The 25,399-nt window shown below is 35.1% G+C and overlaps 3 protein-coding genes across 4 annotated transcripts; 1 reads left to right on the forward strand and 2 right to left on the reverse strand.

Moving 5' to 3' along the window:
- Nucleotides 1–204: 204 nt before the first annotated feature.
- On the reverse strand, nt 205–8,136 carry LOC106175696 (protein spinster homolog 1). Its single transcript, XM_013557821.2, has 11 exons — nt 7,731–8,136; nt 6,962–7,164; nt 6,595–6,746; nt 6,163–6,229; nt 5,595–5,731; nt 5,054–5,188; nt 4,447–4,663; nt 4,149–4,214; nt 3,849–3,947; nt 3,435–3,609; nt 205–1,712 (listed from the first exon to the last, which is right to left on the reverse strand). The coding sequence occupies exons 1-11, from the start codon at nt 8,017–8,019 to the stop codon at nt 1,648–1,650; spliced, it is 1,605 nt and encodes a 534-aa protein (XP_013413275.2). The 5' UTR covers nt 8,020–8,136; the 3' UTR covers nt 205–1,647.
- A 155-nt stretch (nt 8,137–8,291) lies between these two features.
- LOC106175789 (uncharacterized) lies at nt 8,292–12,495 on the forward strand. 2 transcript variants are annotated; one of them, XM_013557947.2, is made up of 6 exons: nt 8,292–8,548; nt 9,396–9,775; nt 10,013–10,165; nt 10,563–10,742; nt 10,964–11,341; nt 11,824–12,495. In XM_013557947.2, exons 1-6 carry the CDS (start codon nt 8,406–8,408, stop codon nt 12,033–12,035), a joined length of 1,446 nt encoding a protein of 481 aa, XP_013413401.2. In that variant the 5' UTR covers nt 8,292–8,405; the 3' UTR covers nt 12,036–12,495. The 2 variants fall into 2 exon arrangements, with proteins under 2 accessions (XP_013413401.2, XP_013413392.2); XM_013557938.2 differs by having other exon boundaries at nt 8,293–8,548; nt 10,010–10,165.
- On the reverse strand, nt 12,493–25,368 carry LOC106174561 (VPS10 domain-containing receptor SorCS3). Its single transcript, XM_086996836.1, has 27 exons — nt 24,953–25,368; nt 24,475–24,536; nt 24,034–24,124; nt 23,629–23,787; nt 23,217–23,287; nt 22,822–22,886; nt 22,422–22,564; nt 21,901–21,990; nt 21,506–21,676; nt 21,129–21,254; nt 20,670–20,775; nt 20,263–20,342; nt 19,898–19,986; nt 19,167–19,271; nt 18,707–18,827; nt 18,391–18,521; nt 17,989–18,096; nt 17,363–17,540; nt 16,876–17,068; nt 16,516–16,664; nt 16,173–16,302; nt 15,713–15,843; nt 15,370–15,486; nt 15,127–15,226; nt 14,768–14,882; nt 14,408–14,583; nt 12,493–13,961 (listed from the first exon to the last, which is right to left on the reverse strand). The coding sequence occupies exons 1-27, from the start codon at nt 25,244–25,246 to the stop codon at nt 13,897–13,899; spliced, it is 3,366 nt and encodes a 1,121-aa protein (XP_086852962.1). The 5' UTR covers nt 25,247–25,368; the 3' UTR covers nt 12,493–13,896.
- Between the last annotated feature and the right edge of the window lie 31 nt (nt 25,369–25,399).

Raw genomic sequence — 25,399 nt, forward strand, 5'->3', positions numbered from 1 at the left:
TGCTTTGCCTAGTAACTTCTCAGCCTGCAGAAGCTGTCCTTAAAGCAATACAAAATATATTTTACAAGATAGTCCCCCCCCCCCTACACCCACCACCACCACGTCTAATCTGGCGTTCTCTTCTCCAAACTACTTACTGCCAAATTAAACAGTAAACCGTTTTAAGCCAATATTGTAGAAGTCAGAAACACCAAAACCAATCAGTTCTGTAGCTTTGTTCAAAACATTTTATCATTAATGGCTTGTGTTGATTTTCATAGTATTATTACAATTCTGATAATGCATTTCAGTTTTAAAGAATGTAAGTCTACTGAACTGTTTTTTTCTGTTTGGTTCAACTACATTTATATCCACTTAATGTCCCACTGATGAAATACATTTAATACAAGCACTGAAAACAAATCATATTGTTAGCATTTATATTTCACAAAAATTGTACATTTTTATATTCCAAATTAATTTTTGTCAGAAAATCATCACTGAACAGTTTCCCCTGAGAATGTATTGCACAAACTATGGCCTTTTTCACAGCAAGAAGAACGCTAAACCGAATGACTAGTAGTCCCCATTAAGAGGTCCTTACATGTTATTACTAGTGTGCTACAGGTTTTTTTTTACCACCTTTCTTAAGCTCTGCACAAGTTTGCTTCCTGCTGTTTATTTAGGCCAAGTTGAGCACATGGGCTGTGTTAGGTCACAGTCGGGCTATGAAGTTGTCCATCTCTTGAAGTGTACCATTCCATTTGCAAAGGGCCTGTCTCACACATTTTTCAGTCTATTCAAGGATCATTTTGAAGCAATTTCCAAGCCTTAAATTAATTTTTATGCAAACAATGAAGCCGATCTGTGTATTAAAGGTTTTGCATGGAATATAATTTGGTACGTATATGGTCAACAAAAACCAGTGCATTATTTGGTTTTAAAGAACCAAATTACAAAACATTCTGTAAAACACTTCAGAGCACAAAAAAAGATGTAAGGCAGTGTACTGGAAAACTATCAGTTGTAAAGTTCTATCCGAAGACAAAATTTTGAGAAAAGATCATTTTGGGTGAATGGTTAATTGCACATACAGTATAATTCAAGGAATATAAATTTATATAAAAAAATTTCCAATCAATTTTTTTGTCGAACATTAAGAATTTAATTCTAATCTTAATCTAATTTTCAAAAAGTTGTCAAAAAAAATCACGTCATGGCTCGAGAATGCTCTGATGGTCATTTTTTCAATACTGACTAAATCATTGCTAAACAAAAATAACAATAACAGGAACAATACATGCACAACAGATCTCTTTGGGCAAAACATGAATAAGCTATATATAATAAAATGATAACATGATAACAATAGCTATGAAATAATCCAACAGATACATATATCTGAAACTATTCACTTCAATTCGTTCACATGGAAGGAAAGTTTGTTACTCGACATGTTACCCATTTAATTATACAAGTATGACCATATTAAAGAAACATTTTTACGTATATGTGTGGAGTATATCAAAATATAAATAAGATGCATATAGATATTTATTATGAAGTCTGGATATCATCTGATTATAGACATTTGTTCTCGTTGTATTATTCACACACAGCTCACAAGAGGAAAAGCTCTTCTTGGATAACCTCTCTGGTATCTGGAGGTTAAATTGGCTCTGCAGGTGCTCCAGGCACTGTATCCTCTTCTGTACTCACCTCTGCTTGCAGACCTGAAATGACCATTATAATGAATTAGCCAATGTGGAAATGCAGGTCAACGGCAATAATGAATTAGATTATGTTTTCAAGATGATAATCACAAACTACGACCTGTGGGCATTCAGCTTCATGATGCTCTGTGACATGAGTGAAATGTGGCCGTTTCATATTTTGTTCAGAAGTGATTATCATTAAAATATTAATAATCAGAAATCCTTGGAACCATTTGATAGCTAACAAATATGGAATTACATTTTGTAACAGTGAAGCACACTCCACAGTAGTACAAAAATAAATATACTTTAAATATTACAGTTGTACATCTGACATTCATTAAACTAATCTTCATTGCTGCAAAATACATTTAGTTGCCTCTTTTATTTGATATAAATCACCAGTTAAAATCAATCTACTTATCAAAAACTGTCAATTCAGAGATATGTTAAAAGCACTCAGCAGAGTAAATACAAGAGAAAGATAAGTGATATGCATATTCTATGCATTAAAGGCACATACACCCCAGAAAGTGGCTTTGATACTGGATATCAGACAGGTTAAAAATAAGACATTTTTACACAGCTTTGATATTTAAAATGAATGCATTAAAGTGCATATTTCTCCATAAATTGGACCAGTCCTCAATTAAGGCACCTTTGAGTTGTCCTGTCTAATACCAAGATCAAACGAGAAAGAAGAGAAAAAGACTACAACCTGGAAAACTCACCACCAACTACAGCATGCACAGCTAGCAACAATATCATGGAATTGGCAAGTAGCTTAGGCTCTCTCCCTGTAGACAGGCTACAGAAATGCATGGACAGTTAGCAGTGATATTTGCGTAAACTGAGACTACCACACAGGGGACAACACATGGGATAAATGATGTCTGTGATGTGTGTAGGGAACATCTAGGTGGTCCTTGGGTAAATCATTTTAAAGACCTTCAATCTAATTATATAATCACCACCCCCTTCTCTTTCTAGTTCCTTTGATATGCTGTACAGCAAAGAAGTTATCTCTCCAAAATTCTGATTACTGATTTGAAAAGGTAAACTTGAAGATGAGGAAGCTAATCAGTATGAGAATTGGGTTTACTTCAACACGAATTTAATAAATTTAATTTAATTTATAATCAAGTTTAAAATTTGTAATATTATTTGAGACAATAGCACTAAAGGCCCCACAACCAAATATTTTGGAAAGAGAAAAAAATTTTCATCAATACTAAATTACTCAAAAATTCATCAATTCGCATCTCTCTGGTTCTGGAATTTGTAACTGTACAGTGCTAATGCTACAACATACCATTTTCTTTTCCATTAGCCTGTAAATCTCTCATACTGAGAGAGATGGTAGGAATAGGGTTGGTTGGACTAGAGTTAGAGAGTTGGATGGCTGGGAGGGAAGAAAAATGTGACTTGAACAGGTGCTTTATGTTAGGGTGGAAAACATGCAGGACAAATTCAAAACTTTAACACAGTAAATATGTAAGTACCCTGGTTCCTTATAGTTGGCTGTCTACATGATTTAAGTAAAGGTAAGCAATGAGACAAACAGTAAACAAACAGAAATCCAAGGCCATTCAGCATGAAACAATACAAAAAATGAGAAGAAAGAATAACATAAACAGCTTGGCAGCAACAGAGATTTTAAACAGAGTCTTCCAGAGTTAGTCCAAGCTCTACAGGTCCCATAACCAAAGCAGCGTTCCAAGTGAACGCCTTCCAACAAACCTTCATGGATAATTTTATCAGTTTTCTTCTTGTCATAAACAATGTAGATTGCCGTGGCTAGAAACGCTCCCCCTCCCAGTACAGCAACAAATGCTGTGATGTACAATGCATACTGCAGGGCAAAGTACTCGTACTGGGGATACTTGGGCTCGTTTCCTCTGATCTTGTCAGACATCTGAAACAGATACATGGACAAGACATACATTTACATCAATACTCAAACATATGACATTGCCAAATACTTTTATTATACAACACCTACTGCATATCTAGATATTCACCAAGATGTAGGCAGGCCCACATTTTCCAGAAAAGGACCCCACCCCCTCTTAAAATTTCTGGTCACAGGCCTGTTAATCTTGCCTTAAATCATTCTGTAGTCACAATATTGTTGACTGGATTTGTTCCACTTACCAGTCCTATGAGATAGGGACTCCCTGCGTCCCCAAGAAGATGTGACATCACTATCTGTACAGCTTCTGCTGTTGAACGTCTGGTCGGAATCACAACTCCCTGCAATAGTTATCCAGCATGCTTACTTATAGGAAAAATACACTCACACAAACGTATGGCGATTTAATCAATCAACTTATAACTGCCTATTGTATTTAGAACTATTCTGAGATTTTTTTTTTAATCTGAGATTCTGTCGACTTAATTTCCCTTTCATTGTGGGATGTTTTCAGAATTATGAATACAAGAAGAGTTTCATACCAGTAATATATCTGCTACAATTGACCAATTAAGACACAGGAGGGTTTCACCTAAAAATATGAGAACCTGAAAGAAAAATATGAGCATTATCTTTTCATTTCAAACAACTATCTGTGAAAATGTCTCCATCTCTCTTTAACTATGTAATGATTATATTTCTATAAGATAAATTGGTATGAAGATCTGATAAAGTCTAAACATTATCTAATATTCTTCACCTTAAATTATTTTATTTCCACTACAGGTGGTATTTTGAAAGCATATACTGCAACTACTATGCTATATAAAAAATGCTTACCCATGTCACTATTGTGTTATACTGAGAAACTACAATGGCAACATAGAGGAATGGCATACATGACAGCAGACCAAAGGCACACACAAAGGGGTCTGCCCTAGCATCAAACTTGCTGCGGAGTCTCCGTGCTGACTCGGCCCCTATACCCACACCAAAGAACCCAGCCAAACAAGTGATGATTCCAAATGTTAGACTCACACTGGAACTCAAGTCATCTCTGAAATACAACCAATTACTTATTGAAACATAATACATTTTTTCCTTTTACTAAAAATATCAAGTAAAATCAAACTGACAGCTAAACTTAGTATTAACATGACAAATCAAAATAACTGATAAATACATTAGATTATTCCCTTTATCATCCTCAAAAAACTGAGTTGCTGATTGAAGAATATACTTATCTGCCATCAGTGAAATGTGCGTTCTTGATAATAATTATCTCCCATCAGTAAAACATGCATTCTCGATAATAATTATCTCCGATCAGTAAAACATGCATTCTTGATAATAACTCTGTTCAAAAGTCACCATATTGATATGTTACAAAATACAAACATTGTCTCTATAAAACCCCTTAATCCTGCCTTAAGAATATTGTCCTTACTTCTGTTTAGGTGTCCTGTCCACCTGATCTTGTACCAGTATGGAGTTGTAGACATAGGTGGGAGCCCAGAGTGCTAGGGCACCTGTCACAAAGGCCACACTGGTGAAACCTAATGTGGACCATACAAAGCTTTTACTGGAAAGAGATGGCAGTCTTCATTTAGAAATGAGTTAATAATTATGGTATATTGTAAACACTATACTGATATTAAGAAAAATACTTCCATATAAGGTTGTTGTCTATAATGTGTGACATTTAAAATAAGATGCATCCATCCATGCATGTCATAAGAGGCACATGCATACACCAATTTGTGTTAGTACACTGGTAAATTATAATCAAACAATTGATCAAAATTTCATATCTTGCCTAAGCAGAATTAATATTTGCCTAGGCAAAAATCCAGGTACAATCTTGTCTTTGCAAAACTCTCAACACAAATGACTTCTTACACAAATTAAAAATCCAGTTAGAACTAAATTTAAACTGTAACACAGTAATTAGATATCTGAGATAGCACATGTGTTTCACGTATACTTACTTCTTCAAAAGGTATTTGAGATCATCCAGGTAGCTGGTGCTGTGTAAGTGTGTGCCCCCCTCTGCCTGCCCCCTGGGTGGCTCCTTCACCAGAGTACTGATAAGAATCACACAGATCACACCCAACACTGGAGTTACCTGACGTGAGGAGTTATTACATCTGATATACTATCTACCAATCCATTTGAAACAACATTTCATACTGATAAAAATTTGATGTACTATACAATTTTTTCTTATTTCACAAATACAACAACAACTACTACTACTACTACTTTATGGTACCCTAAGATTTTGCTAGGGGGCACATGCTTAAATTTTGCTTAGCAAAATAGCTGAAAATTTTATTGTAATGGCACAAGAATGGAAGTAATGTCTTTTTCATAGAGAGACAAAAAGAGAGAAGCGGGAACCTCCATAGCTTGGTGTAGTATATAACTGACCCCCCCCCCCCCCACACACACACACACCCCGCCCACCACCACCACCACCACCCCCTCCTGTATCATCACAACAAGCTTCCATCCCAGTATGCAACACCATCATACAAATAAGACCTGTCAATTTACCCTAAGAGCCCACTTCCAGTTTCCAAGGGCAGTTGCAATCTCTGAACCAACAATGTACCCCAGACCACTGCAAAATAAAAGATAAATTAATGAAGTTAACTTTTTCCATTGTGCCATGTGCCACATAAAAGAAAGTGCTACTTTGAGTTAATTTACAATTTACTGATGCAGTGCCTTTTGTTAACTATCTATCGACTTTATAATGACACTCATTTTATAAACAGAATTAGTATAATGACTCACTAGTTAAACTATAATACCTACAGTTTGTCCTTGTAAACTGTTTTGGTAGAATGGACGGATATAGTCAAAACATGTACTTCTGACCTTTTGAACTTTGTGATAAAGAACAGTGTGTGCCTACTCATCAGGAAGACCAAGTTTAGGAATATGTATAAAAACAGTGCTTCAAACTGACACCTTGAGACTGACCTGCCTATGGGGATAGCAAAATAAAATATAGCCAACATCTTGGTCCTCATATCCTTCACAAATAGATCTGCTATAAGCGTTGGTGCAATGGTGGAGTAGCTGGCCTCTCCAATACCAACACAGCCTCTTAGGAACAGAAACAGCCCAAACATCTGGTGGGAGAAAATGGGAATGAGAATGGGAATTCCCTATGAAATCATTATCTAAAAAAATCATTACCTTAAAAGTCCTTTGCTGATAATATAGTCACAAGCAGCATATATGTTTGACTTACATTGTATTGTATTGTATTGTATTGTATTGTATTGTATTGTATTGTATTGTTTTGTTTTGTTTTTTGTTTTGTATTGTTTTGTTTTGTACTTACATTAGCTGGTACAAATGAGCTTGCCAGTGTTATTCCTGACCAGAAGCATATACCAGCCACCATGATAATCTTTCTGTTATATCTGTCTCCAAGGTAACCAAACAGTGGAGACAACAACATGTAACTAACAATGAAGACGGTTTGAAGAAGTCCTGAGAGCTGATCATCAAGTTTATAATATGGACGTATCTTTGTCAACACACCTGGAAATAAATATTGATATAAAATATTACAGCTTAAAAAAAGGCATTCCTACTATATATTCAAGAAAGACAATCAAACTAAGAATCATTGCAGAATATTTGCTTATTTATTTGTTTGCTTCTAAGGCTAATAGTATGTGGTTTAATACTTCTCATGTGGTGCAGTGTTTTGCAGTACCTGCGACGTACACGATGCACTGCCAACATTTGAACTGACACATTACAGTGTATTAGTATTTTCAAGCAATCCATATTAAAAACATCTTTTAGACTCATATTTCATGAAACTGGATACCCCGTGGACTTCTGACTCTGCAGCCCATTATGGCATTAATGACAAGTGTCCTTAACATTTATAAATCTAGTCATAAATGACAGCAAGCTTTCTGAAATTATTGTCATGCAATACCCGTGGGTAAGATGCTTTGTAAGTTTTTCCATCCAACAGCAATTTGAATAATCAAATAATATGGAACAAAAAGTAATGTACCACAAAATAGAAACCGGCTTGGTTACATTTTCAAATTCTTTTATTTCCTTGTAAAATAAAATATTTTAAATATTACCTGCGATTGTAAATCTATCCATATAATTAAGCAAGTTGATAAACAATAAGACGGCCACGATCACATAGGATCTAGCCTTGGTAATGTTATGTGGTCTTTCGCTTGGTATTTTAACTTCCACGGAATCATCTGGATCCTCTCTGCCGTTGCCTTCCAACCGGCCGTCAGAAATAATCTTCTCCGTGTCGTCAGGAAATATGCCATTTGGCACATCCTCGTCGTAAGACTGCTCCCCTATCATATCTTGTAATACAACCGTGTCATCAAATGGTGGTTCAAGGCCACTCATTTGTTCAGAAGCTGCGAAGATAAATCGAATTTCATAGAATCATAGTTCCAGTTTTTGCTTCAACATTTCGCGTAACCTTCACTCACGCGACCAACGAGGATGCTGTCCAAGACAGTCCTAAAAATAATACACCGTATGATTCATATCCAACTCAAATTTTCCCTAAGTTATAATTACACTTAATTTGGGAAATAATGGCCATTTTGGAAAAGGAAATTTTAGGTATCTACTCAGTATAAAATTAATATTAACACCCTATCTTGGGATACCGACCTTCTAGGCTGCCCTCTGGCGAGAGAAAAATGAGTGCCTTGGCGGGTGCTATGTCTTGAAGTCGACGTGCAAACTTCCTTAAAACGCAGCCTTTCAGAATACATGTCACCAAAATGGTTTCCGATCAGGTCATGGCAGGTTCATGTAGTTCAATCGTTGTGACTACAGAGATATTTGCCAAGTTTAGTCACATTTTGCAGGAGACAGGCATGGATGCCAATGAACTTATGCAGCATCTGTTCACTCTGTATTTCAGGTTTGATAGGTTTGATATATCTTAACAATGGACGCTTCCAGAACAAGTTGATCCAGATCCGCGAATCAAATTTGGCCAGCCCACTTAAAAGCAATTCCACCGAATCCCCCAAGGGACTCCCTGCCTCCGGCCCTCATACTGTCCCTACACGGGGCTAGCAATTAATCCTGTGAGCAATTTTAATTTAGCATTAATATTGCTGGGACATTGTGTGTGGGAGGCAGGGAGCCCATAAAGGGATTAGACGGAATTGACCATATTTTATCTGTAGATATGTTAGTCTGCAGATCAACTTGTTCTGAAATCCCCACTGTTAATTACAACACATGCTAGTGTGCTATAAAATTTTATCATTTTTAGATAAACCTCAAGTTATTTGACCATTGATTGAGATTACCGCAAATTTTCACCCCAGCAGTAACATCGGTCCTTGTAATATTTGTAAGGCATAAAAGATCATGTAAAAAAATGAAAAAAAAGAAAAATGAATTACCTAACTAATTTGTTTGAGAAACATAAATAGACATTGCTGAAAGTCACCACACAAATTAATTTTCAAAACATATTTAATATCACAGAGTTATATGGTGAGAAAATACTGCAAAAGTGCAGAAGTAGTTTTTTATTTCTTTATAATTTTATTTATCTTCATATAATGGTTTTCAAACCTGTGTATAACGTTAACACAAAGATTAATGCGTTAGCACTCCAAAAGCCCTGTCCACTAGTTTCTGATAAGTATTAACTCATTTTTATTTTGCCTATTAGGCTATAAAAGTACATTGCATTATTTTCAGAATTTTTAGGCATGGGGGTAGCATATTTATGTTCTACTTGTCTTATTTAGGGACAGATCAAATGAGTCCAAGGGCAGAGATCTTGATGAAAGTGCCAACAAGGTTTTAGAAAATCAAGAGTATGAGTGTTCTGCATTTAGCTGTGATTTAGATGAAGTCAACTCTGAGGAGAAGGACTTTCACAGCGGTCTTTCTGACACAGTTCCTAACATACCTCAGCCTGTGGACCAGATGGTCATTGGCAAACGTAAAACAGTTGTTTTAGAGAACATTACAGACAAAGTAACTGGCATGCTACAACAGTCAACTGACACCAAACATAAGAAAGGATGCCCAAGGAAAGGACAAAGCATGTTAAAACCACTGCAGCAACCAACTGATGCCAAATGTAAGAGAGGATGTCCCAGAAAAGACCCAAGTGACACTGCAGGTAGCAAACTAACTGATACATAATATATAGTGTGTTGAAATTTAATAAATTCTTTACAAATTTTTAATTTGATTGCCATTCTGGTGTGATTTTGAAAATGAAAACATTTTAATGAAAGTCATCTGAATATTAGCTAAAAATTTGGGTGGATAAGTATCCAGGGAATTTTCTTTAGAAACTTGTTTAGTTGATCACATACATGCAAATTATCATGGATTTTAAAATATCTTTTAGTAGAAAAAGAACCAGATAATGGGAAAATGCCACAGAGAAAGGATAATTGGAGGGAGGGCATGTATTATAAAGAAGATGGGCTGTTTTGCTGCAAGCATTGTGATTACAAGAGGGCAAAGTGGCGGCAGATGTCCCAGCATTTAAATATTCATGCAGGTACTGACAAAATGCAATGATTACCTTTATTTTTAAATATCTTGTCACAGAGTGAAACATTTTTAATTCAGAAGCTGCCTATAAAGTAGTTGCAGTCAGAAATAGTTTTACATCAGAAACAGTTGAAGTTGACTTAGGATAATTAAAATTAAAACTTCAGGTACCAAAATTTCTGTGTATTTGTTTTATTGCTTTACATGTATTTCAAGTCATACCTGTCTGAGCCCAATCTAGAAATATTTTCTTTAGGTCAATTCCAGGATGATTTCTAACAAACTATTTGACTCTTCTTTGGCCAAATTAGAATTTATTGAGCATTTGTCTTGGATTTAATTTGCTAGTGTTTAGACTTGGTAGAAATTAAGCATGTAAATATGCTGATGTTGTGATATTGCAGAGATCAAGCCATTCCTATGTGGTGATTGTGGAGCTCAGTTCCATAGAAAATATCATCTGTTACGACATCAAAAATCTCAACATGGCATAGAACCTGTCAATAACCACAAATGTCAACATTGTGACAAAACTTTCTTTTTCCCATCTCTGCTGAAAACACACATGGAAACAGCACACAGAGGCAAGTTGTACTATTAGTAACAAGTTAGTAAAAATAATTGCATTGTCATAACCTTAACACCATCTTGATAAAAAAAACATGCATAAATCAATGAAATGTCCATTTTCACTTATCCATATAAGCAAAAAAAAAAAAAAAATCTCTGATGATTTTCGAAAATCCAATAAATGAGCCATTTTTGTGTGCTACAGAATGGATCATGTTTGCTTTCATATTTGCAGACACACCAGCAGAATACAGCTGTGATAAGTGTGACTACAAGACCCATGTAAAGTATTACTTACACAAACATCAGGCCAAGCATATGGGCAAGATTTACAAATGTGAACATTGTCAGTATTCCACTGCATGGCGCAAAAATTTAAAAGAACACAGTCAAAGGCACACGGGAGAGAGGCTGAAATGTGAGCTGTGTCCGTATGTCACTGTCTACAACAAATTGTACCGGAAACATGTACAGAGACACCAAGATGCTTTGGAGAAGCTTGTTTGTGACAAATGTGGAAAGGAGTTTGGTACAGCAAAGAAATTGAGAGAGCATGAAAAGCTTCACTTGGAAGTCAAAAAATTTCAGTGCACTGAGTGTTACCACGAAACCAGTAAGTACTATAATACCTCTCACCCCATATCCCCCCTCCCTCCCACCCCTTCCCCTGCCCCCCCCCCCCCCCATCATGGGCACAGCCCCTGCCCCATCTCCTGTCAGTTTCACCTTTCAGAACACTGCAATGACGCAGTTTTAAGAATTTTACTTTCTTTTCACCTGTATGGTTTTCTAAATTAATTCATTTTCATCTAACATCCATGCATGTTGTTTAATTATGCTACATTTATTTCCTATGACAGATTGGCACCAAAGGTTTTAATACTCTGCATGTTTTAGAAATAGTACATGGTGATCATTAATGAAACTGGCTTCATATTGATGCAAGAATATAGCCTCTGTGCCATTTTGCCCTTTAGAAGTGTCAGCAACTTTTCTGAGAATTAAAGTGGTCAGCATTAATTATTGCACCGAAATAAACATTTATAACTATTTCACTAACATAAATAATTTTTTGTTTGTTTATTTGTTTTTCAGGCTCAAAGTCTGCATTACGATGTCATATGAAGAAGCACACTTCCCCTAGGAAGGTTAAAAAGAAGAAGAAGAAGAAGACACATCCAGAAACAGTACAAGTGGAGGGGAATTTGAATGATTCCCTTACTGCATTTGATCCCTCCAGATGTACATGGCAGGCCATTGGGGTCAGTGAACAGGGAGATGTGTTATTTGATCAGCTTTTGGCTTGAGGAAAATTAAGGAACTTTATTAAATTGGTTGAGTTGTTCAGCTGCAGTAGAATGTGCATGAACATTTTGGGGTTTTGAAAGAAGGAATGGAGTTTCAATAGCATAAGTTAGTAAAAAAATTGGAAAATTGTTGCCTTATCAGCTCGCTACAAACTGATCATCAGCCTCTTTGACAGCTGTAGTAAAATGTAGTAAAAATAATGTTACAGTTTGTTTGTGTTACAGAAGTTATAGTGCACTTGTTGAAATCATTGAACTTCCTGTATTGCATGCATGTTTCCTGTTCTGAAGCGAATGACTGATTTGCTCTTTTAATTCAATGATTAACAGTAATAAGATACAGTCAAAGAAGAACTACAGACAGTTATGTGTCATTTAAATGATTTTTAAGATCCAAAGAAATCAAGTTTTCATACAATTTGTAACAGTTACTTTGAAATAAAAGTATATTTCAACACTTTGTGAATAACTTTTATTGTTCAGTAATTCAGATACAGAGTGTACAAACAATGTTTGAATTTGATCATTTAGAGTACTAGTTCATGAGCATCCGATTGCTTTTCAAATTCCACTTTTTCAGTATTTATGCCCTTGGAACAATCGGGCACCAGTTAAAATCTCCATCTGTTATCACCTTTGATTTGAAAGTTTATAACGCTTATTCTTGATAATACAAAAGATCACAGGTATTAACTTGACTGACATCTTCAGTAAGACATTCCAATTACATTGCCATCATTTATAAGAACATAAAACTGAACCTGGATATCAATGTTTCCAATTGCAAGTATATCTACTTTTTTCCAAAAAGAATAGTAAAAGATAAATAAAAAAAGATTCACACTACTGCTGTGACCATTTTTACAAAAATATGTACAGCAAATGTAATTTATTTTACAAAAATATCAACAAAAGCCTATTAGAGGGAGCATTAACACCCTATATATATCATCTAAGAATATTTACAGTTGAACCTAAGCAGCAATTTTTAAGCTTAGAAAAATGTATGCATACAGTAAGTAATCCATTGTTAGTCAGCAAATTACTTGTTTTGTGTGTTCAATATTACATGAACAATGAACGTATACACATATTAGTCCTCTGGGAGTGTACCAATGTTAACATTTTCCATGTTCTTCACAACCTTGCAATTATGCACTGTGTATTATACCTTCTTGAAAAAAAGATCAGACAAACTGACAGCACTAAAATGGAACTTTGTATTAATAATTACTTGAAAATTTCATTTTTTATTTTTGGAACTTTCAATTAACTGCCAAAACATTTTAATGAACCCTACTGTTTATGAAGCAACACTGACAGAACATTTATATAAAGAAATATTGCACTTAACAATTTTTTTTTTGGTTAATATCAACAAGGTCCATTTTACAGATTGATAAAAAGAAGCAGCATTAATGGTGCTGTGTAAAATTATAAACAAAATCGACCTTCTTTCTGTAAATGTGATTACATGTACAAATATTTAACAGCTGGAAAGACTGCCCTTCGTCGATCATACAGTAGTCCCTCAGGTCACTAAATGTCTAAATTGTCACTAACATTAAATGCTACATTGTTCTGTATCAAAAATGGGTGTTTTAACGTTTCACCACTTTTGGCAGCATTCACTCCTCCGAAGAAACACTGGCAAATGAAGGATATGGCTAACATTTCACAGTACTTGTGTCTGAGCAGATCTAGAAGTAATTTAAACTGTATGTGGAGAAGCACCTTTGTTACATCTAGGTTCAGGATGACTACATTAAGTTGTAGTTCTGTTTGGCTTCAATAGAGAACATGTCAGTGAAAATATCACTACAACAAAGCCTGGAATGTTCCGTCAGCTGTCTGTGTTCTACTATACCACCAGGTTGTTTCCACCAGAGTCGGTAGTGGAACCGGTGCGAATCTCCAGTCGAGAATCTGGAAGAATGATCAATATTTCAATTTTAATTTTTAAAAAAATTCAAATCTAGCTTTTCAAAAAATCAAATGATCATTATCAACTCATGTCAATTTGCAGGATAATATACAGCATATTTCATATTTCAACTCCTGTTTCATGTTTTAGTGCATTTAAGTTATTTTCATAAGTATTTTAGAAACAAAAAACCAATTGGGGGGGGGGGGGAAGTAAAGGTTGCTGACTAAGTACCCACAATACAGATGTGTTCGTAGTGAAGTTTCAAAATCAATTGTCATAGTGGGTTTTACACAAAGCCTACTCACATAGGACTCAATATGTTGAGACGCATTCATTTAATTAAACAAAAAAATTGACTGGTGATGAGGCTATTGTTCATAAACAAATCCCTAGCATTCAAAAACCAGATAATTTGAGCTAAGAAGGAGCTGATTTTTTTCCTAACCATCTCCAAACGCTGGCACAGCATCGTCCTCCTCAGTGCGCTGTGCAGTATTGATGGCTGGCCCAGAGTCCAACATGGGGTCATCATCATCATCTTCATCAGGGGAATCCAGCAGACGGTCTGCCTGCTCGTTAGCTCGCAGCAGACGATATGCATTCTGATTCAGAACAAATTTCCTGAAACATCATTGAGTGTTCGATGTAAGTATGTATTTTACTAACACACTGATGGTTTATTATCAGCCTTCTTTATTATGAATTACTGAATTACATCATTTCTTATCAATCATTTTAATTAAAAATAATCAGATATACTTAAAAAATGCCTATTTATATTTTTGACATATCTATTTTAACTAACTTCCTGTAGTATATGACAATCAATCCCATGACAAGAACTGTTATCACTGCAACAGGGACAGCAACAAAGACTGGAACCAGGTTCCTCTTGTGTGAGCTTCCCCCTGGTGTACTGTCTGAAAATTATAAGGAAGTGTATTGTTCATTACTTTCTGTTTGTGCTGAGATCACTGAAATAAAGTATGTAAACCCAAATCTGTAACAGTAAATAATGGTGTCAATAACAATTTGGTTTTATCCAGCTTTATTGACAATATTTTTCATGACCTATAAATCATGCACCTTTTTTGAGTTTTATCTACAAAATGTATATGAACCAGTATCAACCATTCTTTGTTTTTAAGAAAATACAACACCAACCTTTGACAATGACAGCTTTTGTAGGTGTAACAGTATCAATGCTCCCCAGAGGAATGGACAGATTATGTGCAGCAACAGCATCTATTAACTTTTGAGCAACCTGAAATCAGGAAGTGAGAGTACACCTGCTGCTATAAATGAATAATTCAAACTAAAATTTTTATAAAAATACTGCAAGCATATAAATTGCTATAATGATTTTAAAAACATTTCAAAATATTTCAAAGATGAAATCATTTCTACCTGTGTGGCTGTTATCTTGTTTTTGTTCACAGTTGGTGGAAGTATCACAACATCTACTCTCAGTGGCTCCTTTAGTAGCATAGCAGCTTGAATCTCACCCACTTCTGTTCCCAATATCTGGAATTACATTATAAGTTTTTAGTTGATTTGGAGAGGGGACACCTCAATTTATGCTTTAAGTTAGAATAACATTATAAACAAGTGCAAATAAATCATTTAGTATGCAGGAATGTGAACAGTTTTTAATTAATTCTGCTTCATGAAAGTTCAAATGGTTTATTTTACTAAATATTATCTTAAAATTGAAAATGAGATGCTAATACCATAGCAATGAAAAACTTACCTTCTTTTCACTTATTTCTTTAACTACAGCCTTTTCAAAGCTTCTCCTGAAGATAATCCTGTTGATGAGAAGAGATGGTGGAACTTCCAGTGGTAGATTCTCAAACCAAAGCTGAACTACTACCAGTTCACCTGAAATAAGTTCATAAAATTGTTGCTACCAACACAATGTGTAAGGATATCATGACACGCTCATCACCATAGCACATTTTAAGACTGTAACATCTTGCACACTCAACACTGTCACAACTAACACATTCAACAAATGCCACCACTGTCAGTCTGCTACACTACTTGTTACAATCTTACACCTATCATAATTTTAACGCTATGCAGACCTGTTGCAATATTCATTGTTCTGAACATCAAACATTTAACAACATATAAGATCTCTATCAAATTATTAATGAAAATATGACTGCCAAATTTTGAAATTTCAATATAAAAGAAAAAAATCTCACCATACACTCTCACAGTCAGAGCCTTGTGATATGAGCTGACAGCATTCACTGCAGTCACGTGTACAGTGTAGTTGCCTGGCTCACTGTATTTGAAAGAGACAGTACCATTCCATGAGAGGGTTGGGGTTTCCTAGAAGAAACAAATGCATCTTCAATTCATTATCTAAAACTTGGTAACTAAACACTACTTATAATGTTTTGCTTATAATTAGCTACACTGATAAAACTGCTTCTCCACACACTAAAATAAAACAGTACAGTCTGTCATAGATTTACTGAACTCAGTCTGTGCTCAATATTCTTATATCTTATTGTCTTCTAATACTATGCAGGATGGACCAACCTGATGTGAAAACTGCCAAATGAAATGTGTTTGCTTCAAATCCTGTGTATTCCCATTATCAAGACCAAAGACGGGGATGGCAGTGAAAACAGAGGGTTCATTCTGCAGTGCTCCTCGAGGAAGTTCCACTTCCAAGTCCACTATGCGATCTAATGGGGAAAAATCAAGTAATGAAGCGATTCCACAAAAATGGGGGAAAATCATGCTGCTGGGAAGCAAAGTAGTTGAAAAGGCAGGGATAGAAACACGTGCAAACTACCACCAAGTGATCTTATCATAAAGACAGTATGGACTGACAGGTTTTTTTTAAAAGAAATGCTGAAAGGCTGAACAACAGAGCATATCCCATCATTTTCATACCTTCTACAGTCAATGGCAGTGCTACAGAAGCCTGTCCCTTCTCATTGGTTGCCTGGACTGTCACATGATATGTTCCCGCCTTCAGAAACTGATGTGTGAACTTCATGACACCAGGAGTAGTGTCATTCCATTGCATGCTCTGCTGATGACCATCCCCAAATGTGCAGTTATAATGGGTGGTAGTTTTGCTGCCCTAATGACAGGTAAAAATGTGACATATCATACAAGACATACTGAGTTACACCTGTAAAATGCGATCAAATTGATAACGGATACATATTTCAAGTTTGAGCATTGAGAGGAACATGACCATTTAGAGCACCTTGTTTTTCATATTTTTTTAAACGTGAAATTTTAATTGTCATTTACCATTCTTTTTCATATAACATTTTGTTTTATAAATTTTTATTTTGTCACTGTGCTACGAATACTTTACTTTTCAAATTGTTTAGTATATAAATAAATATATATTTAACAGTGTACTTACCTTTCCCTGTCTGAAGTAGAAGGTAACATTGGTTCCAGTGGTGGTGGCTCCAGTGGTTGCCGAGGACTCCAGTCTCATGTCCCCAGGGGGCAGCACAGGGCAGTCAGTCATGGTCGGCTTGTACTTCTTATCATCTTCTACACCTCCTTTACACTTGTCTGCGGCAACTTTACGATATCTGGGAAAGAATGAGATTGATGTTTACACTATACCCAGTTTACTATTTCAGTTTTAATATCATGTGTTTCAATTTCCGAAAAACATCTTTGGCAAAAACATTTTTTGGGAAAATAAATAAATATCAAAATTGAATGTCTTAGCAAAGATGGGTCACCTATCCAGTTAATTACTTTTACATCAAAAAATCCACCATCATGTGTGGAATATAATCACTTGACATTGTATCAAATTTCTCTATATTCCATTGTACACACACACACACACACACACACACACACACACACACACACACACACACACACACACACACACACACACTGGAATATAGAGAAATTTATATATATATATATATATATATATATATATATATATATATATATATATATATATATATATATATATATACAATGGAATATAGAGAAATTTATATATATATATATATTCACCCTGAAGACTTGCTATACTTGGTGCCCACTGGGCAGTCTTCCACTGGGCTCTGGTCATACCAGGCAGCTACCACACATTGACCAGCCTGGTTCTCATATCCATAATCACTGTAATACAACCACATTACATGGCTTATAATATGTTATATAGCCGCATTCAGAACAGTGGACTAACTAGTCCAAGGGTCAAATATGACGACCCACTAACACATGACAAGTGAATAAATAATAAGTGATTGATTGATGAAAACCGTAATAACAGACAGTGGCATGGTACAGAGACGAGAATGTGTATTCACCAAGAAAACTTGATAGGTACCAGTACTGCATATTTCATGTTTGTGGCTTTTATTCAACACCTGTTGCATTTTATTTCAATATTCTTATATTAAAAGTTCTTACCATTCAAAGTCTTCTACTGTACACGTGCACACAGAACTGTTGATGGGGCGTTCATAGTCCTGGCCATTATAACAGTCTGCATTCTGCTTCCGCCGCTGATACACTGCACGCTCTCCAAGTGTGCATGCATGCTGGGAAATGTGAATGTCGTATCAAACAGTATTCAAATGTCAACTGGCAGTCTCTTCCACAACAATATACTATTTAACCATGCTATATACATGTATATACATCAACACTGACCTCTGATGTTTAAGCCATTTTTATTCTTTTAAGAAAAAAAACACTAGATATTTTACTAGTTTTAACAACTCACTTCTCCCCCTGGATTCCAGTGTTCATAATTCTTGTCTGTACACTTTCCAGAGAAGGCACCAGTTAAATTAAACTGAATCACAACCCAGCCATAGTCCCCTGTCTGATGGTGACCATAGGCACTGAAAATATTGAAGGGGTGATGATCTTTAGTTATTTTAATGGCGCTTTCATTAATAATCATATCAAGATGTCTGCTTAAGACTGTACTGTCAACATCTACTAGGATTCTATTAAACCTAAAGAAGAGAATATACCAATATGCTGATACAAACCAACAAAGTCATGAATGTGGTAAACACAGCATTAAAACAACACACATTTGGGCTTAAGACATTTTTATTCCTACAAGGGCTTAAGACATTTTTTTTCCTACAACATCCCAACTGTAGCTATGACAACAAGCTGAACACTCTGCTACCATGACAACACACCAGGTCACTATCACCATAGCAACCTACCTGCTGACTAATGTGGTAATGCCAGGTTCATTGAGGAGACCATCTATCATCAGAGATACATTTAATGTAACTGGCTTCCATGTGCCCCCTACATCTGTGCTGTACCTAGATAATTCAAATAGACATTGACCACAATATAACCAAATGAAACTTTATGTTTCCTCATTAATAGCATATTCACAAAAATTGCATTCATATTTTCATTTTCATTTTCATATGTTACAGTGAGATAAACTAAACTAAACTAAACTTAAATATTAACCCAAGCCAAAGGATGAGTAAATGACAAACACAGATAAATAGTGTTCGAAATTTGGCCAGTAGCGGCTGCTTTTATTGAAAGGTCCCTCTATTAAAGAATGGTGTTAGATATTATATAGCATTAAATAATGTTAATTAGTTAAAATTACGTAATGTTATCTCTTAAAAATAAATATCAAAACAAATAGTGCAAATATTTTCATTTGTGGGGTTGCACCATAGTTTAACATAGATGTAGACAAAATTTACCTAGAGCTTAAAGCATTATCAAAGCCAAATGCAACACGAGGAAATATTTTATGTGATCACAGGTTATGGTAATGCGTTGTGAAGAGATATTCCAGGTCATACGTACAATGCAAATCAATTATAACAAAAAGCTGTTGGGTATGCTACACAAACTTGTATTCTGCTTTAAAGAAGATTCTGATCATTGGATTAATGACTGTTGATTATTCTGTTCTACTTACTGTATATGTCTGGTGTAAACTCCAGGTTGCACTGCCATCAGTGCCCCTCCCTGGTCCAATATGTTGAACTGATAGTTCCCATTGAGTAACTGAAACAACACAACAGTGTATACTGACTCTTTGCAAAAGAGAACAGATACCTAAAGTGTTCTTTTATTCTATATAAGAGGATGCAGTAACACAGTGTACAACTTGACATGTGACATTTGAAAATATGTGTTGAATATGTGTACTAGTACACATGTGGTTCCTTTAAGTATCCATGACCCTTCCTTGCATTAATCAATTGTGACAAATGCTACACAAACCATGTTTTAAATGCTCCAATTTACTTGCAGTTGTTAGAAAATTGAATATCCACTAACCTTAGTCCATGTGTGCCCCCCATCTCTACTGATGTAAGAGTTGGATTTGGACTGCATGTTCAGATAACCATCTTCATTACCTGCAAACAAAGCACCAAAACTTACTATTTTACAATATAGTCAACAAAAAGATTCAAATATTTAGGTCATAAACACATGCGTTGACTTCTTGAATGGAGAAACCTTTCAGGGTGATCGTGGGCAAGGGGAGTGGCCAAAAGTTCTTGTAACAAGCTTTCACAATTTCTAATCACAAGCATCAGTGTAAATACATGTCATAACCATATGACAGTCAAGTTTTCAGGGACTCTAAATTGTTTCTTTTTATCTCTGAATCTTCCCCATAACATACTTGTGCACTTATCCAAAATAACATACACAAGTTTTCCATAAATATTGGTACCTACCCAAGCCAATAATAATTCCAGGTGCATTTTTCTTGCTAAAGATGCCTTGAGGAATAGAATATTTGAAAGAACTGTACATCATGTGCAGGTTCAAGGAACAGTCAGGCTGCAAAGTAAAACAGACAGGGGACTATTAAAAAAAAAGCAAAATACTAAAATGAAACAAGTTTTTTGCTTTTTAAAGACAAAAGGGTGACAACAAAAATTTTATCTCAGACAATACAGAGGCACATTTGTGAAATAGCAAATTACAAGTTTTGAAAGTGTTGTACTAACTGTACATATAAGTAAACTTTTCCCTCTATCTTCCACGAAATTTCTAGACATTAAATTTTTAATATTATGTAATTATTGTTATTAAATAGAAAATGTACTCCTAGTATATAAACATTTTATATAATTTGAAGAACAATAACAGTGATAATAGATACAGCTGACATAGTAAAAGCAGAACTTTACCAGACGACACTTAGGGTCTGCTGCTGCCAGACGAGACCAATTCCCTCCTTTATCATATGTTACCATGGTAACTATACCATATGTTGTCCTGACATTGGACAAAAACACCCCTGGGGTGCTCTTAATCTGAAAACAAAAGTTAACAAACTTAATACTATCCATATAAAGTCTAAATAATCACATAAAAACAGCCGTCAACTTATCTCTAAATCTTAGGAGTAAATTGTGAGTGAAATTGCCATCTAATGAATTTCCAATTCTGATTTATAAGTTATAATTTTGGATATCACATAAATATCCCAGTGAACAATGTTGCAATGTTATGAATCTAAATGTTTCCATGATAAGGTAATCATTTTCAAATAAAAACCACTCACCTCAATCAAGTCACTGAAGGAAAAAGTACCAAAGTCCATGGTGACAACATTTTCCAGAGAGAGCACAAAGTACTGGCCTGTGATGTCTGAGAGATAGAGATTGAGAACATCTGTCCAGTGTCTTACTGCTACAAATACCTGATGTTCATCTGTGTCATATAGCTCAAATTCCTGTAATATAGATAAGATATTTATACATATAACACTGATGTTAAATCCTTTCTTTCTATAAACATCTGGTCATTAATTTTGGAATATCACTCAAATTCTCAGAGGGAAAAGGTCTAACATTCTGAACAAAAACAAATCATAATCCTACAACTTTAACTATCTGTGCTTGGATAAGAATTACTTCAGTCATAGACTGACTGAAAAAAGTTGTTTATTTTGCTCACCACAGATTCCAGTCCTTGTGGAAAGTAGGCTTTCTTGAATGGCTGTCTTCTGTAGGAAACATACATCTCTGCTGAACGCTGTGTGTTTTTCTAAAATTGAACATCACCACAATCTAAATGAAGAGGATTTTAATCCAGACCAAATATAACCTCCTACAGAAATGGATGTCTAAAATTGAACATCACCACAATCTAAATGAACAGGATTTGGTCCAGACTGAATATAACCTGCTACAGAAATGGATTTGGCTTACAAAATATTAAAAGAAGGTTAAATCCTGAACAGAGCTTCTGTCAAAACACTGGGCCTGTTCAGAGCCCAGTTGTGCTGCAAACTAAGACATGGATCAAATATGACATGACCCACTGAGATTTAATTGCTCTGCCACTGCAGGCATGGTGTATGTGGGAGGCAGGGAATCTATTGTCAGTGAGCACCATATTTGTTCTATGGATCAGTTAGTCTGTTGATCAACTTGGTACTGAATAGGCCCTAGCTTATATTACCCATATGACCTTACCTGTACAAAGATATATTCATTCTGCACCACCAGGGACTCCACTGCTATGGTCCCCAGTGCACTGCTCAGGTCAGTCAGTGGACTACAGTGGACATTGTCCGACTCTGTCCACTCTATGATGCAGGTTTTGTAATGCATTTGTCCTACAGACAGAAAATATAGACAGTAATTCTCTAGTATGACATATTTTAAAAAGAAAACAGTCTACATAGATGCCTTCCCAATTTCATTCAAAATCTATTTCTTTATTCATTCGATGCAATGTACTTTTAATGCTTAAATTGTAATTTTTTCACATACATACTACTTAATCTATACATAAAATACAAAGCAATATTCAAATTTTTTAAAAATTTTGAACAACATCTAATCCACAATCAGTGCACAAAAAGCCAATTACCTGTCACTGGGTCAGCAATCTCCATGTGCACTGTCAAGTTGTTTGTATCAACACCAGGAATAAACCTGGAATACACAAAAATTCTAAAAATAAAAATACACTTAAGAACGGAAATATTTCATCACTGCAGATGCAGATTCAAATAGCATTGGAATTGATTAGAAATAATGGAAAATAACAATGATTTTCTGCTATCAATAAATAAAGACCAAAACAAAACTGAGTATGAAAATTGTAAGCCCCCCCCCCAAAAAAAATGAAAAAAAAAAAAAAATAATAATAATAATAATAATTAGAATCATCAATAATAATAATAATAATAATAATTAGAATCATCAACTCTGCTTTCTCTCTCATCCTTATGCAGGGTACCCTGTTGTGTGTGTGCCACATACCAAAAGAACCGGCTGTCTGCTCCATCCTGAAGCTTCTTCCATGTTTTCCCAAGATCTCTGCTTACAAACAACTGAAATAAAAAAATTGAACACCTTATCCATTGACAACTGTAACTACTATCTGCAATCATTTTTGAAATAATTTTCTCATTAAAATAAATATTATTGCATAATTACTTATGGACAGCCCTACCAAATTCAAGGTGAGAATCGGATATTCGACAGTACCCATGATAAATGAATATTGTATGTGAATGTAAATAAATAGTACTATGTAATGGAAACAAAGCTAAAGATATTTTTCATGTGTATATTTCATTTTCTATTCTCACTCTACACGAAGGATTTTGAACCAGGGGCAGAAATATGAATTCAATTTTCAAAACAAATTCACTATAAAATTGCATCCTACCTGTTCCTGGGTGTAGGAGTACCCAAGCAGTACATTCTCCAGTATGGGGTTAAACACAAGACGCTGGGGATTAAACTGTGTGCGGTGTGGACCAGAGAGCGTCTTGCCCTCATCATCCGTGACATACACTGCTCTGTTTTTTCTGTCGGCAAATATCAGCTACAGAGAGGAAACATAACACATGTATTTACAGAACTAAAGTGAACTGTCTTCTACAGGCTGGTGAGGCAAAATTTGCATACCTTGGGAAATTATGCATTATTTCTATCAGTTACACAAGTCTTCCCTATCCATTTTTTTTTTCTAATTTGTCTTAATATGCTATTGATCCATTTCACTTTTGTTCTTTATGGTACGTGTTCTTTAATTTCCAAAATAAAAAATCTTTAGAAGTTGACTGTGTACCTTTGTGTAGTTGTTAGGATCAACAAAAAAGCTGGAAATTACTGAATTTTGGGGGGTGATTTCATCAAAAGTCACTCCATAATTCAGAGATCTGGAAAATAACACAAACATAAATGGAAATAAATGTTTTTTCTTTTTTTTTTTTTTTTTTTGGACACATATTGCTGTCATCATAATCTGATACAGACTGAAAAAAATATTTTCTTATCTCCAGATTGCTACAAAGTTTCTATGCATTATGATTCTTTTAAACATATACATGTACCAGTATATTTGAAATTTATTAAATACAGATTTAAATCTTTTTTATGTATACTTTAAGTTATATCTAAGGTTTTTAAACTAATTCAAATTCATATTTTAGTTTGTATTTATTCATCAAATCTATATCAATTTGGATCAATTACCTGTACATGTATATACCTGTATGTATACAATTACCTGTATAGTGATGAGCTGTTAACTACTCCATCAATAACTTCTCTTGTTAGTAGAAAAATGGCCTACAATAATGAATACCGTACATGCCAATGAAACAATAACATATGTGCTCAACAAACTGAGATTATTGTATAGCATAAATGTTACATTTTTAAACTTGAAAGCATAACACCGAGTTAAATGGATTTGTTGTCTTTTTTTTTAAAGACCGAACAGTACAGCAGTGTACAACACTAAGTAAAATAAAATAAGATGGCACTTCAATCTAAACTTGGTACAAACAATTAAGGACAAGCACATATCTTTAGCAGAGATAAGGCTTTGTGAAGCCCAGTATTGAGTGGGATGTGCACCTTCTCTTAATTCTATTCTACTGCGATGTATTATTGATATGATATTGATATGTTTTGGTAAATGTGTAACTGTTCTCTTGTCCTGATATAACTGCAATTTATTTAAGGTATCAATGTCTCCTTACGTTGCTGTCGCTTCCCGACCAATGGACCACGGCCTGTTTGTGGTTCTTGTTTTTAAATGTATTCACGTGAACTTCGACATGGGAATCGCTCACTCCCATTTTTCCACGATTATTTTTGGATGATTCTCGTCGTATTCGATTTAGTTCTTTCTCAAGCTTTTCTCCATCGCTAAGGGACACAACTCGAGGCTCATAGATGTCATCTCTGAATTTGATTTTGGCAGTCACCGATGAGAAAATTACAACAAAAACAAAAACATTAACAGCAATCCAAAGGTGGCCTTGAAGAGCCATGATTTTCTGCGAACCTACAATTTTACCTGTTGAAGTTCGCTTTGCCAATATTAAAAGGTGTAAGCACTTAAACTCGTGTTTATATATTTTAAAATATTTCAGACATTAAACACAGAGCGATCCAGGACGAATAGACATAAGTGCAAGTTCACG

Source organism: Lingula anatina, chromosome 1 (assembly GCF_051362555.1).
Source record: "Lingula anatina isolate TDL-2025a chromosome 1, LinAna3.0, whole genome shotgun sequence".
Lineage (NCBI taxonomy): Eukaryota > Metazoa > Brachiopoda > Lingulata > Lingulida > Lingulidae > Lingula > Lingula anatina.

What these genes read in the sequence shown, in the direction of transcription:
- LOC106175696 (XM_013557821.2), bottom strand. Translation starts at nt 8,019, where the DNA reads ATGAGTGGCCTTGAACCACCATTTGATGACACGGTTGTATTACAAGAT. An exon ending in ACTGGAAGTGGGCTCTTAGG is followed by an intron (nt 5,732 to 6,162) that starts GTAAATTGACAG and finishes TCCTCACGTCAG; the next exon opens with GTAACTCCAGTGTTGGGTGT. An exon ending in GACAGGACACCTAAACAGAA is followed by an intron (nt 4,664 to 5,053) that starts GTAAGGACAATA and finishes GTTGTATTTCAG; the next exon opens with AGATGACTTGAGTTCCAGTG.
- LOC106175789 (XM_013557938.2), top strand. Translation starts at nt 8,406, where the DNA reads ATGGTTTCCGATCAGGTCATGGCAGGTTCATGTAGTTCAATCGTTGTG. An exon ending in AGACCCAAGTGACACTGCAG is followed by an intron (nt 9,776 to 10,009) that starts GTAGCAAACTAA and finishes AATATCTTTTAG; the next exon opens with TAGAAAAAGAACCAGATAAT. An exon ending in TGAGTGTTACCACGAAACCA is followed by an intron (nt 11,342 to 11,823) that starts GTAAGTACTATA and finishes TTTGTTTTTCAG; the next exon opens with GCTCAAAGTCTGCATTACGA.
- LOC106174561 (XM_086996836.1), bottom strand. Translation starts at nt 25,246, where the DNA reads ATGGCTCTTCAAGGCCACCTTTGGATTGCTGTTAATGTTTTTGTTTTT. An exon ending in ATGAATATATCTTTGTACAG is followed by an intron (nt 21,991 to 22,421) that starts GTAAGGTCATAT and finishes GTTCAATTTTAG; the next exon opens with AAAAACACACAGCGTTCAGC. An exon ending in GTTTACACCAGACATATACA is followed by an intron (nt 19,272 to 19,897) that starts GTAAGTAGAACA and finishes TGAATTATCTAG; the next exon opens with GTACAGCACAGATGTAGGGG.